The 21,429-nt window shown below is 35.3% G+C and overlaps 4 protein-coding genes across 4 annotated transcripts; all 4 read left to right on the top strand.

Annotated features, from left to right (window-relative positions):
* Window positions 1–1,136: 1,136 nt before the first annotated feature.
* LOC142629559 (putative F-box protein At1g67623) lies at window positions 1,137–2,915 on the top strand. Its single transcript, XM_075803565.1, has one exon. It carries the CDS (start codon window positions 1,237–1,239, stop codon window positions 2,023–2,025), a length of 789 nt encoding a protein of 262 aa, XP_075659680.1. The 5' UTR covers window positions 1,137–1,236; the 3' UTR covers window positions 2,026–2,915.
* A 3,241-nt stretch (window positions 2,916–6,156) lies between these two features.
* On the top strand, window positions 6,157–10,184 carry LOC142628061 (3-oxoacyl-[acyl-carrier-protein] reductase 4-like). The gene is made up of 11 exons (XM_075802014.1): window positions 6,157–6,577; window positions 7,409–7,551; window positions 7,895–7,948; window positions 8,050–8,130; window positions 8,212–8,257; window positions 8,330–8,424; window positions 8,510–8,542; window positions 9,025–9,159; window positions 9,267–9,360; window positions 9,502–9,584; window positions 9,873–10,184. The coding sequence occupies exons 1-11, from the start codon at window positions 6,388–6,390 to the stop codon at window positions 9,903–9,905; spliced, it is 987 nt and encodes a 328-aa protein (XP_075658129.1). The 5' UTR covers window positions 6,157–6,387; the 3' UTR covers window positions 9,906–10,184.
* Window positions 10,185–15,129: 4,945 nt separating this feature from the next.
* Window positions 15,130–15,711, top strand: LOC142628973 (uncharacterized). Its single transcript, XM_075802992.1, has 2 exons — window positions 15,130–15,488; window positions 15,540–15,711. Exons 1-2 carry the CDS (start codon window positions 15,130–15,132, stop codon window positions 15,709–15,711), a joined length of 531 nt encoding a protein of 176 aa, XP_075659107.1.
* A 1,733-nt stretch (window positions 15,712–17,444) lies between these two features.
* On the top strand, window positions 17,445–18,044 carry LOC142628974 (putative mitochondrial protein AtMg00310). The gene has a single exon (XM_075802993.1). The coding sequence runs from the start codon at window positions 17,445–17,447 to the stop codon at window positions 18,042–18,044; it is 600 nt and encodes a 199-aa protein (XP_075659108.1).
* The last annotated feature ends 3,385 nt before the right edge of the window (window positions 18,045–21,429 follow it).

The raw sequence follows: 21,429 nt of genomic DNA on the forward strand, positions 1-21,429 counted from the left end.
TGGAACATGTGGCGCAAAATTGATAATCCAATTGAAATTTAATTAAATTTTCTCTAAGCTTGGGATACACACACACACACACACACACATGATTAAAATTTAATTGGATTTATACTCTTCGATTTTTACATCCAATAATTCGCTTGCTACAAAAATTAAAAAAATTAGATAGACACTAAATAATTAGATTTTGGATTCTCCGATTTTTGCACTTAATAATTCACTTGGTACAAATATTAAAAATTAGATGGGACATGTGATACAAAATTAAGAATCCAATTGAAATCTATTTGCTCTATGCTTTGACTTTTAATATGCTTTTAATATATATATATATATATATATATATATATATATATATATATATATATAAAAGTTAGATGGTCGGAGTATAAGCAAAAAAAGTTAAAAAAAAAACTTCAAATAGGTGTCTATATAGTATTAATAAACTATTAATCAAGACATATACGCAAAATTATTGTTTCATAATACATTAAGATACAATTATCTATCAATATAGACAAAAGAAACACAAAAATGATTGTTTATTAATACATTAAGGTGCAATCATCTGTCAATAAAGAAAAAACACACACACACAAAATAGTATTGTTTCTTAATATTGGGCTAACTAGGAATTTTATTAATTTACTTTTTAAGTTTTGTTTTTATTAAGATTTTGGGTGGAGTAATTGTTAGTTAGGCTGGGCTGATTGGGGGCAGTTATATAGTATTTATAGATAAATAGATTATAAATTAGAAATATAGATAATTCAATTTCCGCGAAAAATGTTATACAAAAATTTTATGGTATTTAATTTAGATATATGAATCAAAGTTAGCCACGAGGCTTGTATGAGTACTTTGTCATGGAATGTGGGCCTTTAATTTTCTACTACCAAAATATCAGTTAAAATATATGAAAGCTTTCTTCTTTTGGCAAATTGGGTTTCGTTCAATTTTAGAATTGTCGAGTTATAATAATGATGAACTTGTTCGGTTAAGGCGGTGGGGTTCTCGTACAGGTTGACAGGTAGTAGTATTGGTGGGGTTACCGCCCTTCTTCTCCAAGTTTTTTCTAATCCGTGTAGGTTTTGGTCTTTGTTACTTTTTAGGATTAAAAACCAATTTGGATTCTTAAATACTAGACGCAACCCTAAAATATCTCTGTATATTGCTTCCTTGAAAGTTTTCTGCACGTTTTAAGTTTTCTCTAGTTTTGTCACGCTTGCATCAATGGCTAAAATAGAGGCAACGAGGAAAATTGAATACAAGAGAACAACAAGTTACAAGAGAAAGTCTTATTCTTCGTCCATTAAATCTTCTCTTCCAAAGGAGTTGTGGACAGAAGTTCTTGGTTATGTTGCCTCAACATCGTTGGCTGACCTATTCAATGTCAAATTGAGCTGCAAAGATTTTTCGGAGTTGGCAGAGGATTTTTATATCTTTCAACAGGCATCACTCAAGAAAGTTCCAACAAATCCTTTTTGTTTGAGTAATTTGAGTAAGAAAGCATCGTCGTTTTTAGAACTCTGTTTGAAGTTTGGAAACCCCGAGTCCTTATTCAGGCAAGGAGTGATTGATTATTTTAGTTTGGGGAGGATAAAATCAGGGCTTGAATACTTGAAAAGAGCGGCTGATAAAGGCCATCTAGAAGCGACATACGTGTATGGGATAATTCTACTATGTTCTGAAGGTGAATTGAAGCAAGAGGGTTTAAGGATTCTATCTTCTTTGAAAAGGTCTAACTCAGGTGGCATGAAGGAATGCCGAAAGAGAACGAAGACTCTGATGCAAAGTGGGTTTTGGGTTAGAAATTTTATTGTTAGACAACTAGTAATGTGTTGCCGTGAAGAACCATGCCAAGTTCTAATAAGGAATAGTGGATGGGAATCAAATGACATTGAGTTAGATGCAGACGATGATGCACTTTGCGACGCTTGTAGCTGCAATTGTGAAGTTAAATGGTTTTCTAACATTTTACCTGGAAAAAGAAAGAGGATGAGAATCAATTGGCTGAATTAGATGCAGATTACCATGTTCTTCATGAAGTTTGTAGTTAACTTTATCATCTTTTTCTTTTATAATTATTATTTACGAGATATTTAAGTATTCTGTCACTTCTATAATGTAATGAGAGTGTTGTGAAATATCTCCTAACATGTAGGGTCACCTTATACTATTGGTTTCTGTAGCCAAGTATCCTGGAATTGAAATTTACGTATAACTCTATACTATCAAAATTCAGCTTTTGTCTTGAGGGTCATCTCATCACCGCACCGAATCAATAGCCAATTAAATATTGATATTCATTTCTTCTTTGGAATTCTAGAGACTTTGAAGGCGCTATATATATGTGTTGTTGGAAAGGCTGTAAGGAGTACTTTTGATAGAGAGTATAAAAGTTACTCTTTGTAATTCCTGCAATATAAAAAGAAAAGTGGATGACCACTTCATAGAAAAAGCCATGTTCTCCTTTAGCTATATTTCTTGCTACTATTACTTCTCTTTTATTTTATGACAGAACCTTTATTTATTTATTTTTGTTTAGTTTTTTTGAAGTGGTAATTGGCGTTTTTTTCACTCATTTTCCCTCTTTTTCTTTTATGTGAAAAATACTTATTTGTATGCTTCCCTATATGTCATTATCTTTTTAAATTTTTTAGCAGTTGAAAAAAGCTTATTGTGAAGATTTGTCACAAGAACAACTCCAAAGAACCACCAAAAGTTGCATGATTATTTTTGTCCATTTGAGACAGTTTATAGTCCACATCTTAGTTTCTACATCATAAGGCTTTTATGCATGCTCTAAATGTAAATGGTAGATATATTGTTATATAATTAAGGTTTATTTATTAGAGTTTTCCATGTACATACACACTCTCTGACTTTGATGGACCTCTGGCTATTATTTGGTTTGAAACTGTTAAATCTCCACCTGTGCTTCTTCTGAGCTTGTGGAGGTGGCTTTCTCTACCTATTGCTGAAGCTCATCAAAAGCTCATCAAAAAGTAAGAATTTTTTGGTACTTGCAAGAAAGGAGAGATTAATTAGCAGATATGAACCACACAAATCAGCAAATGCCCCTGGCTTCTCCTCTGCCAGTTGATTTTAATTTGTAGCTATGGTTAAATTAGTTCTGCATTAATCAATGCGATTTCAGGGGTCAAAGGATGTCAGATAGTGTCATTTTACTCTGTAGTGATTCCTAATGCTAAGACTACCGAGTTTTTAGCTTAACCCAATAAGTGAAGTATTGTAAAACCTATTGATACATTTTGCCCCATGAAAATTGTTAAATTCAGTGCTTGCACATGCACAACTTTCTTAATACTTTGTTTGTATGCATAAATGAATTTAAGGAAAATTATTCTGATTTTAATTTTTAGTTTAAATTACTTAAATATAATATAAAAAGAAAGAATTTTTTTTTTTTTCTATTGACAGAATTTATGAATGAATTTGAGCTTCATTAATACATGGATTAAAAATGATTGGGAATAAGATGTTGTTTCAAACCTATAATATTATTAGTGTTATTTTTTAAAAGAATTTCATTCTTGTGATGCACGTCTTAATTAAGAACCATAACCATATGTAAATTAAAAAAATTCAATAATATATTTAAAGTTGAATAAGAAAATGGCGAGTAAAAATAAAGAACAAAAATTACATGATGAACGCATATCAACATGGCAAAATCATGTCATACAACTTGCAATACTTAAATTTAGTTTAAGCACAACATTTAAGATCTAACTTTTCTTATTAAAATTAAAATTTATGCTAAACTATTACTTAATATAAAATAAATAATGGAATTTATTTTAAATTTCTAGAAACTCTTGATAATAAGATTTTAAACCTAGAAGTATAGGTTTGACCACAACTTATTTATAATTTTTATTAGTTTTAGTTAATGGTGTTAGTATAGAGTGAATAAGAAATCGACTCCTAATGTGACCACTTGAACATGATATTAAAGTGGTAAAAATTCTTGAGTCCCATGTTGGAAATGATAGAGAAGATAAGTTTTGGGTTGGGTTTTAGGCATGTGTGGACTAAGCCCATCTATCTAATTAATAATAATATTTTATTATTTTATTTTTTGAGTCAAAAAGACTGTATACAGCTATTATCTCGGAAACAGTGTTTCTGTTTTAAGTTACGTATAATTTCATAGTCTCTCATTCATGAAAAATAACTTTTAGAGAAACTCTCCCAGAGAGAATATTTTTGTGCATTCATTTGAGTCAAAGAGAGAGAAAGAGACATAGGGTCCGTTTAGATAGAACTTATTGCTGAAAACTGAAAACTGAAAACTGAAAATACTGTAGCAAAATAATTTTTAAATGTGTGAATAGTGTTGCAGGACTCATTTTTAATAAAAAATTGCTAAAAAAGTACATGAACAGTGCGCGCACAGTGCATTTGTCCCCCTGCAGCAGCAAACGAAGAAAAAAAAAAAAGCAAAACGCAAAAAAAGTAAACGCAGAAAAAATAAGTGCTATCCAAACCCTCTCATAGTGTAGTTCGAATAATACGGATCTTGTGTGCTTCTTATCCGTGCTGTAGATCATTTTATGCTGGGAGGCAGACGTCCGTGAGTCTCAAAGCACCACAGATTGTGTGAGGGGCGAAATCTGCTTTAAGGACATTATGTCAAACACAAGACTTGATCTGAATCATTCATCCCACATTTGGTCTGTGAGTTTAATTATTTGCAGATTTCTTCTTATATATATTCAGTGTTTATATATTGCTGTTACCTATCACATCTATTTGTGTTGTTGTTTATTTTTGGATCTCTGTATTTTCCTTTTGCTTTATCACAAAAATAAATTGTTAAAATATATCCAACAAATGATGACTCATTGAGGGTGCAAATTAAAAGCGATTTAAAAAGTTCACAGTTTTAATTGAAACTTCTTAAAATTTAAAGTATAATTTTGAAATCATCTCAAATTTTATTAGCATTATGTTGTAACTTAAGTCCTTAATAATAAAGAGTAGTCACTTGACATGAAAAGGTACAACCACTTGTGCACAGCCGCACCTTCTAAGGCTCAAATTTTATTACATATTATACTAGTCATTAATCTATGTAATACATAGAAAAGTTCAACAATATATATATATATATATATATATATATATATATATATATATATATCACATATATTTAATTAATAAGTGCTAAAAAAATTCAAATTAGAGAATTTATAGAAAAGAGCATCCCTAATTTAATTAGAGTTTGTTTAAAGAAGATCTAATCTAATTTAATTAGGAATTTTTTGGTACTAGTCGTTGGCGGTTTGGTGCTAGTGCCACCTTTTTAGAGGTGGTTGTCAGCAGTCCAGTCATCAAAAATGATGTTTTGGTGGTAGTGTGGTCGCTGAAGCCACTATTTGGCTTCCGACTTTGGCAATTTGGTTGCCGAATCTCTAGCATTAGCGACTTTGGTGGTTGAGCCCCTAGTTTTGGAGGTTTGCTTGAAATTTTTTACATATCATATTAAACACTTGAAAATATTTTACGTGGAGCGCAATTATTAAATTACTTAAGTAATAAGAGTTTTTTTTTTAATTATCTTGTTAAATACTTTGGTTTATATGGTTAAGTTTCTTACAAAAAATAAATTTGATTTTGTATGATCAATTTAATTGTAATTTTAAGTATAATTTTATATAAATGAAATAAATGTGAGGCAAAGTGGATTAACACGGGTAAAGCCTACGAATCGAAGTGAGACAGAGTAGGTAAGAGGTTAGACAGCTTGCATCGACATATAGGGTAGGAGTGTAGGACAAGTCAAGCTAGAGCAAAGGACAAAGCACTTATGATTCAGCTTGCTCCGCTGCATTGTTTATAATCCCTACTTTTCCGTACACAAAACCGACATGCTTGTTTCATGAAATTAAATTGGTTCCGCTCCCCTTGCTTTGCTTTGCAATGAAACGAGACGTTTTGTGTCAAACAAAACGGTGACGTTTCTCTAATTATGTCCTACTTTGGTAAAGTGGATCAACTAATTTTTCCACCCGAAAAAGTCCAAAACCTCCAACAAAAACCCACAGAATATGACCATTTTAACCCTACACCGAAACCACAGGTGTCTCATAAACAATAAAACTCAAACTGGGGTGCATGGTAATTAACCAAAAAAATTAGCCCCACAAATCTGATCTGTCAGCTCCAATCAAAGAGTCCCCCGCACGACTTCGTTTCCATCGCCCACTCCGGAGCTTCCAAAGCAAAAACCAACATTTTCTTCTCTGCTTTGTGTTTTTGCCTTATAAAACCAAAAAAACACAAAAGCTTTTTTTTGCTTTGAGTTTCATTTCTGGCTACACTCTTCTTCGCTTCTCATTCTTCTTCGGAGCTGCCATGGCTACTATCGCCGGATCCAATGTCGTTGCCTTCAAATCCGCCGCCAAATTCGGTGGTTCCGTTGATTGTAATAAATTAGCTCATCAGTTTCGCCAATGGTCTCCGGTTTGCGGCGGAGTCGGATCGGGTCAGGCCCGGATTCGCGTCGGCCTCCACTGCACATCGAATAGCTCATTTTCTTCGTCTGGTAAAAAGCTGATTTTTAATTTTTTTTTTTTTTCTCTTACTGTGTGCATCGTATTATTTGTATTCATAAATGAGTGATTAGGGGTTTTGTTTTCGCATTGATTAATTGAAAGTGAACTCTCTTTTACGTTGCTTTCTTCTTTTATGCTAAGATACACTTTTTCGTGCTTGTAGTTCTAAGGTCCACCGAATTCAAAAATATATGATTTTTTTTTTTCACATTACAAATTCGTAAGTTATCAAATTTGTCCTCAACATAAGGACGAAATTGATATGTTTTAAAACTTTCAAGGACGAAATTATAAAATTTGAAATTTGAGGGGAAGAAAATTGAATTTCAAGTTACACGTGAGTGTGTCAGAAATCAAGTTACACATGGTGTCACTCTGGCTTAATGTTACAGCTTATATTAAGGCCCCGTTTAACCGTTTAAATACTATAACATGTATTTTGACCATTAGATTATATATATATATTCTCTATGATTTTAATAGGTATTTCAAATTTCATGTTGATTTGATGTTATTTACTATTTGATCAGTAAACCCATATTTTATAAGTACTTAAAAATTTAGACATTTAATAGATGAGATAGTTATAAACCTTTGATCAGTAGGGTATACGGAGAAAATGGAATCCAACAGTATAATTAAAAAAAAATCAAAATCCAATTGGAAGTTATTGACTCATGTAACTTTGATAAAGACCAGAGTAACTTGAACCAAACTCATTTATGTTATCATTATTGTTATTGGAGCTTTACCATAGTGAGGAATTTACCATGTATGGTAGCAATGAGTGAGATTTTCAAGAATTATAATGATAAATACAGGAGTAAGGGCTCAGGTTGCCACACTTGAACAAGCAAGCACTGGAGTAGCCCAAAATGTGGAATCTCCTGTGGTTATTGTGACTGGTGCTTCTAGAGGCATTGGTAGAGCAATTGCATTGTCATTGGGAAAAGCTGGTTGTAAGGTTAGTGGTTGGATGATAATACGTGTTTGCTTATGAATAGAAATGTACAATTTTTTTTTTTACTAAGCAATGCAGTCTGAATCTGAGTGGTTGATCTGATTATTCTGCTAGAAATTGCTTTGGTTAATGGGATTACTGAACTTAAGCTCTGTGCTTCTCTTATTAATTTGATTCATGTACCATGTCATGTTTATGTTCTGTATAATGGGATGAACCCCAATTAATATTTCCCATTCATGATTGCGTATTTGCGATACAAGATGTCTTCTTGAGGTGGGATATGTTTTCCGATTCATCTTTTGATCTCACCAGTGATGATTGCGGTTTTTGTTGTGCTACACAGGTCCTTGTTAATTATGCAAGGTCATCAAAGGAAGCTGAGGAAGTCTCCAAAGAGGTGGATGGTTGCATCTATTCAATACACTATTGTCTTGTCTAATTGGTAGTTTATACTGTACTATATATTTCACTGGTGATAGATTATTTGGCTGTTCGCAGATTGAGGCAAATGGTGGACAAGCCTTGACTTTTGGAGGGGATGTTTCGAAAGAAGAAGATGTTGAAGCAATGATTAAAACTGTAAGCAAATGTAATCTCTGCTAAGTGATGAGTTAGCTTGATGCTTCTTGTGGTAAGCTTAATGAATTTTCACATCTGCAGGCAGTTGATGCATGGGGAACTGTTGATGTTTTGATAAACAATGCAGGTGAGTAAATGTGACCTGCCTATCATAATATCAATTTTTTTGCTCTCGCAAACTTATCGACTCCACTTGCAGGAATTACTCGGGATACTTTATTGATGAGAATGAAGAAATCTCAGTGGCAGGAGGTTATTGATCTGAATCTCACAGGTGTATTTCTCTGTACACAGGTATGTATGTCAGATGTGTTGTTTTCTACAGAAGTCCATTGTCTGATCTATCCTATATGAAACTGATTCAATTTACTCTTTGTAGGCGGCAGCAAAAATTATGATGAAGAAGAAAAAGGTAACATGGCATTGCCATCTCAAAATTCTTATTCTTTTGGTTCGGTGTCATTTCTGCTCGGGTGAATCAGAGTTGCCACAAAGTTTACTTCTCTCTTAGTATTTGGAACCCCTTTCTTGGGTTATAATGGAGATGGAGTGTGGTATATTGACATACAGTAATTTATCATAAACACGGCATGGTTACTATATAATCTCTATCCTTGAAATGTGGAGTATATCTCCAATAAAGCTAAAAAAACTGCAAGAGGTCTCTTCCCCCACCCCCAAAGGAAAATTGTGCTTTGTTGCCCTATTTCCTGATGTCACAAGAAAAAGCAAATTTCATTTGCTTAGGCTCCAGATGCTCTCAACTCTCTGAGAGCTGACTGTGCCTATAAAAGGATAAATAAAATAAAATATAAACACCAGATTATACATGGTATGGACATTAACTTCTGCTGTACTTGTGACATCAATTTTTTTTTTTTTTTTTGGTTGCAGGGAAGGATAGTCAATATAGCATCAGTTGTTGGTCTGGTTGGCAACGTAGGCCAAGCCAACTACAGTGCTGCAAAAGCAGGGGTAATCGGCTTGACAAAGTCTGTTGCAAAGGAATATTCAAGCAGAAACATCAACGTGAGTTCTTAGAAATTTGTGTCCTTTTATTTTAGTTGTCAGACATCCTAAGATGTAGCTAGGACGAGTTGATGGAAAACAGTAATGATTAAAGAATTTCCTTTCAGGTTAATGCTGTTGCCCCAGGGTTCATTGCATCTGACATGACATCCAAGCTAGGCGAAGACATTGAGAAGAAAATTTTGGAGACCATCCCATTAGGTGAGACTGTAAGAAAAACTTTATTTAATGATACCTAAGAGTGCTAGAAAGTGCTACATTAGAGGAGATTGTCAAGTATGATAATAGAACTTGTCTTGTTAAGATTCTAAGCATTGTTGTTATTCTACTGTGTGGATTCAGGAAGGTATGGCCAACCAGAAGAAGTTGCTGGACTGGTGGAGTTCTTGGCCATTAATCCTGCCGCCAGTTATATTACTGGACAGGTTCAGAGCTATAGTTTATTTTAATATTGTTTCACATACTTGACTCATTCTTAAAAGGAGTTGTTAGCCCAACCAGTGGCTGCAATTTATTGGTTAAAGGCATGGATCACAGAGAACCTGATACTGTTGTCTTGACCAATTTCTTGTCCCAACTTATGGGACTTAAAGGCTCAGTATGATGAGTCGAGTCTTTGTTTCTGTCTCTTGTTTCTTTTGCAGTTATCACTCCTCCCATATTTCCCTATTTTTCACCAGTTTGGTGCTTAGACCATTATTGCTGCCTTGCAGGTATTCACCATTGATGGAGGGATGGTGATGTAGGTCAGCTAACCACTCTGTCTGATTAAGCTCCAAGCAGAGCTTTTGAGCTCCACATTTCAGACCAGTGGCAATGGAATCACAAAATTCAATTGCATATGCCAGTTTTTGTGAGAGCTCATGCTATAGTTGTGTTTTAACAAGAATACTCTAGCAAGTTTTGATAGAATTTTAATTAAGCATGTAATCAAAACCAGATAAGTTGTGTGTAACACTACTTTTTCGGCTGTGTTTTTCATTGTGGAAATGCAGTTTTTTAAAAACTCACACTGCTGTTGTTTCCAACTCTCTCTCTCTCTCTCCACCCCTTTTCTTTCTTTTTGGGGTAACAGTAATTCAGTGTGCATTATCTGGATCAGGGTTATTATGTGTGCAAAAATAGGCCTATACTAAGAAGTTGGGTTAAATTACTAATGACCTGTTTGGATGGAGGGGAAAAGGAGGGGAGTAGAGCAGAGTTGGCTAAAAATAAGCTAATTTTGTGCTAAATTTACTCTACTCTACTCCCCTCTCCCTCTCCCTTAATTCAAACGGACCATAAGTTTATGAATTTTTGTCCCTAATGTTATATATTGCTTTGATTTAAGTCATTCCATCTGTGCCCGTTTATGTAACTATTGGATAGCATAAAATTGGCAAAAAATTGATGGGGTAACAGTAATTCAGTGTGCATTATCTGGAACAGGGTTATTATGTGTGCAAAAATAGGCTTATACTAAGAAGTTGGGTTAAATTACTAAGTTTAGGAATTTTTGTCCCTAATGTTATATATTGCTTTGATTTGAGTCATTCCATCTGTGTCCATTTATGTAACTATTGGATAGCATAAAATTGGCAAAAAATTAATGGGGAATTAAATAGTTTACCTTTTGAAAATTTGAGTAATTTAAGATGTGAACTTTTTAAATTTGAGGAACCAAAATTGAATTTATCCCATATTTCTAGGACTAAAAGTATAATTGACCATAATAATAAAAAGGAAAGTAGATGACATCCTACCAAACAAATATAAAAAAGAAGAAGAGAGTAAGTTGCGGCTAATCAAAGCTGCATTTTAACATAAAAAAAAGCTGCATTATTAGTTGTTGATATCTTTTTAATGGGTTGTTGATAGTGTGTTGTGAGGAATGATAACAATTTGCATTTGTGGTCCCATTAGTCCCTCTGTACTGATTGTTTTGTTTTGTTTTGGTTTTGTTTGTTTGTTTTCTTTTTTTTGCTTTTGACATATCTCTGTACCGATTGTAGTTGTTAAGAAAGACGACATGGATGTATATCCTACTAAATAGGAGTCCAATGCTGGGGTGTAGTGTGTCAAACTAAAAGAGCTGGTTTTGGTGGAGCAATAAGTCTAGAGAGTAGAGTCACAATCAGAAAATATTTCATAATCGAGTTGGCAAACTATAAATGGTAGATGATAAAGTCATGGGTTTAGATGAAAACTAATAAACCTGTCAACATTGTGAAAAGTGTTGTGTATGTAACATTGCTCTTTGACGGATGAATCTAATGGTATGGAGCATCAATTAGTCAAGTAAAATAGTTGAATTGAATTTGGTAGAGATGATATCTCATCAATGAAGTCAAAAGTAAGTACGCTAATAGTTCAATTAGAAAAAAAATTCAAAAAATCTAAATCAAATTAAGGTAGGTCTTTTTAAGTAAATTTTAAAAAAAAATCTGAAAAAAGAGAAAATATTTTAGGCTTTTGAAATTAGGTTAGGTCTGTTAAAGCAAATTTAAAAGAGCGCAAAGAGTTTTATTATTATTATTATTATTATTATTACATCAACCTGTTTTGAGATTTTACAAAGTGATGTTCCCCTGCAGCTATAGGTGAAATAATACTTTCCTTTATGTTTGCATAAATGTAATAGATTAGTTCAGGCTTTTTTTTTTTTTTTTTTGGTTAAAAGGAAATTTCAGTAAAGATTAGCTAGCCAGAATGGCCAATGTAGCAGTAGTGGCAGTTGTGAGTCTGCCATAATACAAACCATACATTTCCGAGTTTACAAAAGAGTTAACATTTGGTGAAGGATTATCAAACATAAACGGAGGACGAGTTCAGGCTTTCTCACGCCATGACTTTCTTGATGGAATATTTTATTTTAGAAAAATTTTCATACTTATTTATACAAACCCAAATGGAGAGTGTCATTGGTACAAACCTTAAGGTGAAGAGTCATTTTTGTCTATAATTATGGTTAGGAATAATTTTTTTTTAAATGTAATATTTTGTAAAGGAAATCGTAGTGTGAGTCTGTTAGAGAGGATATGAATTAATTTGTTGCAATTATATAAACCTTTTATGGCAAGGGTTAGAGTAGAGGATCAATCAACCCAATTATATCATAAATAGATATGGTTGGAGCAAGCAAGGGGCAGATCCTATAGGAGAGTATTATTTCATACAATAATATACTAGTTGTAGTCCCGTGTGTTGCACGGTTCTATTCATAAACTTGTATAATACTCTCTTCGTCTCAGTTTATTTATCTTCTATTCCATTTTGAGATGTCCCAAAATATTGTCATATTTCTAAAAATAAAAGTTATTAATTTACTAGTGTTCCTATTATACCCCTACTTTCAATTTAAAACTATTTGAAAAGAAAACTAACAAATATTTAAAAACTCAATCTAATTGAGGCACTTTTTTAGTTGCCTCATTAAGAATAACTCTTTAAAAAAAATGATAAATTTATTTAAGGGTAATTTTGTAAATTTATATATTTTTATAAGGCAGACAAAACAATAAGTGATATTTTCTTAAAAAATTTAACTTTTCAAACAGGACAAACAAATGGGGATGGGGGGAGTATATATTATATAATTTGATTGAGAGGTGCTACGTCCACAACATTTTTACAACAAATCATAGGTGGTTAGTTGTTATTGGTTCAAATTTGAACCTAACACTAAGATTACTTTTTTGCCCCAACAATAACAACCAGTAACATCCTGCCACTTAGGATTTGTTGTAAAAATATTGTGAAAATGTTGTGGACATATCATTTCTCAATTTGATTTGAGAAGCATTAAGTAAATGAATATTAATTATACATAATTTTAAAATTCTCATCTAACATATAGACGATCTTATAATGACATTTGTAATTATTTGTAACAAAGTGTTTACATTGGAATTGTAAGAGAAACAATTTGTTTAAATCTGATAAAAAAACAAAAAAAAAATAAAAATTTGTGCAGTCCTACACACAACATGGGCAGGCACCATTTGTAATATATATATATGGGTTGGGTTTAAGTTACACCTAGTGTAAATTTAAGCTATGTTACATTACCTTATAACTTGTTATTCAATTCTTATTTTGAAAATTCAATTGTTGAATTACATGTTCTATATGTTCTTAACATGCCCGCCAATTTTCATGCTAATCGTTGAATTACATGTTCTATATATATATATATATATATTGGGTGGTGCATTACACCGGGTGTAACTTTAATCCAACCCATATATATAAAGTATAAACTCTCATTACCCCTGTGGTGTGCATAAAATACTTTCAAGGGTTAAAATTTTTTTAATTATGTGCTCTCATGCTCTAGAGCATGTGGAAGCAATGGGTGTCTTGCAATTTTCACTTGCAAGAAGTGTAGTGACCTCCATTAAGTGAGGTCTTTGTTTGTTCTCCTGTCTGAATCAGTTGTCTTATCCTGGTAGGTAATACGCTAGCTGTTTAGGTTCCATACGAAAGGAAAACAGGGTAGAGAAGGATAATGGCCGAAGAACTTGAGAAACAATGGAATAAGCTCTCCTTCACTGAGGAGGAGGATGAAGATATTGTGCTTGGGAGTAGTTGTACGAGAGCTGCCAGAGAAATAGGGAAAAACTATGTTGTGATGAAGATTCTATCGCACAAAAGTATCAACTTGGATGCTCTGAGGAAAAATTTGAGAATGATGTGGAAACCAAATAAGGGTGTCTAAATCTCTGAAATAGAGGAGGACCTCTATCTAGTTGAGTTCAGCGACGGCAGGGACAAGAAAAAGGTGTTAGACTTATGCCCGTGGAGCTACGACAAACAACTGGTCCTTCTCCAAGATTTCGAAGGGGAATTAACGCCAAAGGAGATAACTCTGAAGTGGGCTCCTTTCTGGGTCCAAATATTCAATCTCCCATTAAAGAGCAAAACGAAAGAAACGGGTTGGGCGATAGGGTTGAAATTAGGTGAGGTTCTGGAGGTGGACGTGCCAGAATCCGGGGTACAATGGGGAAGGTGTTTGCGCTTTTGTGTGCGAATAGATGTCACTAAGAGGTTAGTATGAGGAAAGAAACTCACCATTGAAGGAGGAGAGAGTCGGTGGATAAATTTCAAATATAAGCGATTACCGAACTTCTGTTATTGGTGCGGAATGCTCAACCATGCCTTAAAGGAGTGCCCCGATAAGACAGGAGCCAATAATCAGGCAGCAGAAGAGTGTCTCCAGTATGGACCTTGGTTGAGGGGTGACCCGATCATAAGGTATGGGTAGGGAACTTCTCAGACCAAGGCCGGGGTGAACGCTGATTTCAGTCAACGAGCAAACGGAGATGGCATGACAATCCATGATGAGTTGACTCATGTAGCACAAGGCGACAAAGGCTCAGACGGTGGTCACGTGATTAAACCCCCATCTTGGGATGGAAATCTTCCAATGGAGATATCAGTGTCAGAAGCCAAAGGCTTACTTGAGGCCTTACACGAAAATGGATGTAGGAAGGGAGGGGCGAGAAAGATGGTTGAGGTAAGTACCTCTTTGGAGGAAACACTAGAAAGGCTAGTTACAGTACAAACAAACAAAAAGGTGGCTACGCAATGGGATGAGTCAACTAGCCATGAGAGGGACCCTGTTTTTGAATTTGGTCTCGCGCCAAACTAGCGAACCAATAAACAGGCAAAGGCTAGCAGTGGCCCAATTAGCAATCAAAGCCTAATGGCTATGACTTACGACTCAGGGCAGGGGCGGGTTGCGGAGCAATTGGGCCCAAAAAGTGGGCATTGGAAGAGGCTAGCACGGGAAGTAAAATCCAAGCCAGCCCAAAATGAAGAAAACCCAAAAACTTTGAAACGTGAAGGTCCTACACCACTAGAAGAGCTTGACCCGAATCTCCCAAGTCAGAAACGAAGTAAGGGAAAAGGGAAAGCTAATGTAAACCTAGAGAATGAAAACAATAGGGATGGCGGTGAGGCGGTAGCTGCTGGGCAGCACGGCCGAGCCCGATGAGTTTACTCGCATGGAATTGCCGGGGACTGGGGTCGTCCCTGGCGGTTCGTATTCTCACCGACAAGGTGAAAGCGAAAGACCCCACCTTGGTCATCTTGGCGAAAACGAAGGCTGGAGTTAGTCGGATGAAGGGAATTCAACGGAAGCTAAAGTATATGCAGGGGATTATCATCCCCAGTGACGGTAGGAGTGGGGGCATTGCACTTATATGGAAAGAGGGCATTGACATTAGATTCAAGAGCTGCTCAAACTCACATGTTGATGTGGTGGTTCACGGCGTGCTCTCCCCGGACCCATGGCGTGCCATAGGATTCTATGCTCAACCGGATTCGAGTAAAAGAGATATATCATGGAAGTTATTAGATGCCCTTTGAAATCAATGTGACATGCTGTTGGTTGTCTTCAGAGACTTCAACGAAATAGTGCACCCCGACGAAAAGCTTGGAGGTGCGGATAGAGATGTAGGACAAATGGAGGCCTTCAGGGATTGCCTCAATAGATGTGGACTGTGTGACCTTGGTTTTGTTGGGAAAAAGTTCACATGGTGCAATGGTTGCTTTGGAGCTCAACGAACATGACTTAGATTGGACCGTATGGTAGCTAATGAAGGATGGACAGAGAAGTTTGCCGAGGCAAGGATCTTACACTCTTTCATGTCAATTTTAGATCACTGTCTGATGATCTTGAAGCTTAGAAATAAACCAGCCCGAAAATGAGGCAAGAGGAGATTTTTATTTGAGGCAATGTGGACAAGGGATGAGAGGTGCAAAGAGGTGGTGGATTTGGCGTGGTGTCCAGTTGGAGGAGACTCGAGTAATTAGATTATGGATAGAGTGAAGAGATGCCAGATGCGGCTTCAAAGGTGGAACTGTGAAGAGTTTGGAAATATGAATCACATGCTAAAATAGAAGAGGGATCGACTACAACAACTGGAATCGCTCAATAGCCTTCATGAACATGCTGAGGAGATACAAAGTTTAAAAAAGGAAATAAATTAGGTTTTAACCAATGAGGTTTTAACTAGGGAGGAAATCATGTGGAGCCAAAGATCGAGGGCCTTATGGATGAAATGGGGTGATCAGAACGCTAAATTCTTTCATGCCACGGCTAACCAAAGGCGGAGGAAGAACAACATCATGGGATTAATGGATTTGGAGGGGAGGTGGCAAGAAGAGCAGGAGGGAATTGAGAGAAATATGTTAGAGTATTTTTCTACCATGTTCAAGACAGGCCAACCTACAAGTTATGCTGCAAGCCTCGATGCCATCCGTACCACAGCATCCCAAGAGATGAATGACATGTTGACAGCAGAATTCAAGGCAGAGGAGGTTTAGAGAGCGCTCAACCAAATGCACACCACTAAAGCTTCGGGCCCAGATGGTATGTCCCTTATTTGTTTTTATCAAAAATACTAGGATATAGTTTGTAATTCTGTTATAGATTTTGTGTTGAATACTCTTAAGTCGGGTGTAATGCCGAGTGGCATAAATGACACTTACATATGCCTCATCCCAAAAGTCAATTCTCTTAAAAAAATCACTGATTTTAGACCGTTTAGCTTGTGCAACATCATCTATAAGATTATCTCCAAAGTACTTGCTAATCGGCTGAAAAGAATCCTTGCAAAAGTGAAAAATGAATCTCAGAGTGCCTTTGTTCTAGGGAGACTCATAACGGACAACGTACTCGTAGCGTTCGAAACAATGCACTGCATTGACAAGAGAAGGAAGGGGAAAGATGCCCTAATGGCCATAAAACTCGATATGAGTAAAGCTTACGACAGAGTGGAATGGGGATAGTTGGAGGTGGTTATGGGTAAGATGGGATTCCATGAGAGATGGATTGAGTTGATAAGGATGTGTATTAGCACTGTATCTTATTCGGTGTTGATTAAAGGGGAGGCAAAAGGCAAAATAACCCCGTCTAGGGATCTTAGACAAGGAGATCCAATATCCCCGTACCTGTTCCTACTGTGTGCGGAGGGGCTATCCGCGATGATACGGAAGGAAGAGATGGAAGGTAGCATTAGGGGGGTTGTGGTCAGCAGGGGTGCTCCAAAGATTTCCCACCTGTTCTTCGCCGATGATAGTATAATCTTTAGCCGAGCTACAGTTGATGAAGGGCAAAGGGTTCTGAAGATCCTTGAAGATTATTAGAGGGAGTCGGGGCAGAAACTAAATAAGGATAAGACCTCCTTATTTTTCAGTAAGAACACTAGCAAGGAAGTCCAGGACCTTGTTAAACGAATGTTTGGAGCCCAAATCATTTAGCATCATGAAAAGTACCTTAGGCTGCCCCCGTTAGTAGGAAGATGCAAAAGAAAGCTTTCAATCGCATCAAAAATCAGGTGGGTAGGAAAATTGCGGGGTGGAAAGTTAACATGTTGTCTAGTGCGGGTAGAGAAATTCTCATTAAAGCAGTTGCTCAAGCCACCCCCACATATACAATAGGCTGCTTTAAACTTCCGGAAGGGCTGTGCAAGGATTTGAATGCCATGATGAGCAATTTCTGGTGGGGGCAAAAAGAAAAGGAGAGGAAAATGGCATGGGTCGCTTGGAAAAAGCTTTGTTATTCGAAGGATGAAGAGGGTATGGGCTTTAGAGACCTTAGGGCTTTCAAACTTGCTCTCCTCGCAAAACAAGGTTGGAGAATTCAACAAAACCCACAATCCTTGGTCCATAGGGTGTTCAAAGCGAAATACTTTGCAGGGTGCTCATTTAGGGAAGCCCAAGTGGGGAGGAAACCATTCTACGCATGGAGAAGTATCATGGCAGCAAAGGAAGTCGTTATAAGAGGCTCTAGATGGATTATAGGCAATGGGGAGAGTGTGAACATATGGAAGGATAGATGGATTCCTACCCCGAAGTCCTTCAAGGTTGTCAACCCGAGAACCTCAGTACTTGACTCATAAAAGGTGTCTTGCCTCATCGATGAGGAGTTGAAAAGATGGGACCCAAAATGGGTTAAAAGCTACTTCCTTCCCCATGAGGCTGAGGTAATCCTTGGCATCCCCATTAGCCCTCGCCTCTCACTCGATTCTCTAATCTGGGCATGGACTCCTATGGGTCACTTCTCTATAAAAAGCGAGTATAAAGTAGCTCAAAAGTGGTTGAAGGAAGGCAAGGCTAGCACTGAAAGTGGTGGTAGTTCTGATAATACAAGATTGAGAACAATGTGGAAAGAGATATGGAAACTTAATTACCCGAACAAAATAAAGCAATTCATGTGGAGGTCGTGCAAAAACATCCTTCCAACCAAGCATCGTTTGAAGTCAAAAGGAATTATTATGAAAGATGATTGTGATTTCTGTGGCTTGAGTGAAACCTCAAGCCACACACTGTGGGGGTGCAAGTTTGCTGTTGAAGTATGGGGTGCGACAAGACTTAAGTTGCCATTTATTCAGAACACATTGAAGGAGTTTATTGATATTGTTTGGATGATGAGGGAAGTTAAATCTGAGATGGATTGGGAGCTCTTTGCAATAATAGCCTGGAACTTATGGAACCACAGAAACCTCGTCAAGCATGGAGGGCAACGTAAAGAGTCGAACAGGATTGCCAAGGAAGTCATTGAGTACATCAAGGAGGTTAGACAAGATGAAATTCCTAAGGAAAACCCCCCACGCACCACCCTTGCTACCTGGTCCCCACCGAGGCAGGGCTTTTACAAGTTAAATGTGGACGGAGCAACATTTAAGGAGTTTGGCTGCTGTGGGATAGGGGTTGTAATCAGAAATGATCGGGGTCAATTAATGGGGGAAATGTGTAAGAAGATTGAGCTCCCTTTGAAGGCATTGGAGACTGAGGCTGTGGCTGTGGAAGAAGGAATCCTTCTTGCTTGGGATTTGGGATTGAAAGATATTGTTATAGAGAGTGATTCAATGGTGGTGGCCTCGGCTTTGTCAAAGGCTACCCCTCCACCGTGGTCTATTCATAAGGTGCTGGAAGGAACTCGTCAAAGCCTAAGTTGGTTCAACAATTGGAGTGTTGCCCATGTTAACAGAAATGGCAATAGAGCAGCTCACATGCTAGCTGAAAGTGCTACGTCTGTCCTAGGCATTGTTATTTGGGTGGAGGATACCCCCCAATTATCGCAGAGCAAGTGCTCAATGATGTAATCTATTTGAACAATGTATCTGTTTGAAAGTTAATGAAATGTTCCATTGTCAAAAAAAAAAAAATAAATAAAAAAAAAAATAAATAAATAAAAGAATGCTGTGACAAGCTTAAAACGATTAGCAGTATCTAGGCCAAGTTTACACGGAATTGATGCACTTATCCAGATCAAAGTTTTATATTATTGGAAATGAAAGAGGAGCAAGCTTTACATTATTGGAATGTCATGGTTGCAACCTTTGACAAAATCTCTAGCTGAAATTAACTTTAGGGAAATAAATATTCTTATTAGTTAAACAAATAAAATACCTCTAGCACATGTTCCATATACGAGGAGGCCTTATTGCTTCCATGCCAATAGAAATATATACCATCTTTTGGCTTTTGCCTCCAATTCTGGAAGATGGGTTCCCCCCCTACCCCCCCCCCCCCCCCCCCTTTTTTTTTTCTTGAATAAATTCCAAGATATTTAAATCAAATCTATTACCCTAAAAAACAAAATCATGATATATACATTAAGCATGATAATAGAGGATAAAACTGTTTTATTTTAAGTTAATGGAACAGTCCTAGACTCCCACAACATAGATAGATGGAAAGATGGAGACAATACATACCTTTGGCAATATACTTCTTCCAAGATTACCTACATAGCTCTATTTCATCTTGTATAAAAAAGAAAAAAAGAAAAAAAGGAAACCTCAAGTTCTTTCTCAGGTTTCCATTGTCACCAAGTTTTTTTTCCCTTGAATATTTTATCTTGTTTTTAAAAATGAGATAAAGTAATGAACATCAAAAATATCAATTTTTTTTTTTGGAATAAAAAAAAACACCTAATTGAATATTTTATCTTGTTGATAAATACAAAAGTGGAAGTGATAAGCACAAAGTTGTAAAGTAATTATCTAAAATTTGCTTTAATTTGGTGTAGTCACTTGATGTAATCACGGCCCAACTTTTATTTTATATATATATATATATATATATATATATATATATATATATATATATATATATATGAGATATGATATGATTTGAGGAAAATATCCAGAAACTTTGAAGGAAAATTTGTAAAAATTATTATATATATATGAGATATGATATGATTTGAGGAAAATATCCGGAAACTTTGAAGGAAAATTTGTAAAAATTATTTCTTTTATATATATATATATATATATATATATATATATATATATATATATATATATATATATGAGATATGATATGATTTGAGGAAAATATCCGGAAACTTTGAAGGAAAATTTGTAAAAATTATTTCTTTTGTGCACACTCCATAGTCCATATACAGGATAGGCCAAAAGTTGATTGCTATGTGATATAAAGTTATTTTAAGATAGGAAACAAAGAGGCGTGATACACAATTATGGAGTATGTGGTATCATTAATATTTTTTTATTTGAAAAGGTTTGATATGATATTTTATTAGAAGATATAAACGACTGCTTTTATAAAGAATCCTTATAAAAGTTAAATGTCTTTTTTTTTTTTTTTTAAGGACAAATAACTAAATTACAAGTTTAGATAAATCTCAAACAGTTTTTATAATTGGAAAAGTATCACTTCACACTAATAGTGTATATATACTCTATACTTTTTATACACGAGGTGTAAAATGTGGACACAGAGTTTATTTGATATTTGCTTATTTTGCAAAACTAAATTTTTTTTTGCTGAAAGTAATGTACATAAAGGTAAATGTTAGTTGAAATAGTACAGTAAGACCTATGAATAATACCAAAAAGTGCAGTGTGACCCATAAAGAGTAACAAAAATAAGCTGAATAGTAAAATAAGTTGACAAAAAATAAGTTAGCTAAACAAACACAAAATTATCTATATTTTACATGTAGTGTGTACGAAGTGTTGAAATTTGTAATGTGTGAAATAATTATGGTCCTTTATAATTTGTTGTATTCTTTAACATGTGATTTTATTTTATTTTTACATTTTTTTAAGTTTTAAATTCAAGTAATTTTCAAGTAGAAAGGGAAGATGCTAAATATAATGGTTTACAAGTTGATAAGAGGCAAAAAATCTAGATGAATTCACTAAATTTCTGGTAGTCATAAGAAACAAAATAAAAAAAATGTAGTGATGAAATTAAGTAGACTAGCTTAATGATTAAGTACAAGAAGTCCTCTGAAAATTCTCTTATCAA

Source organism: Castanea sativa, chromosome 3, assembly GCF_040712315.1.
Source record: "Castanea sativa cultivar Marrone di Chiusa Pesio chromosome 3, ASM4071231v1".
NCBI lineage: Eukaryota > Viridiplantae > Streptophyta > Magnoliopsida > Fagales > Fagaceae > Castanea > Castanea sativa.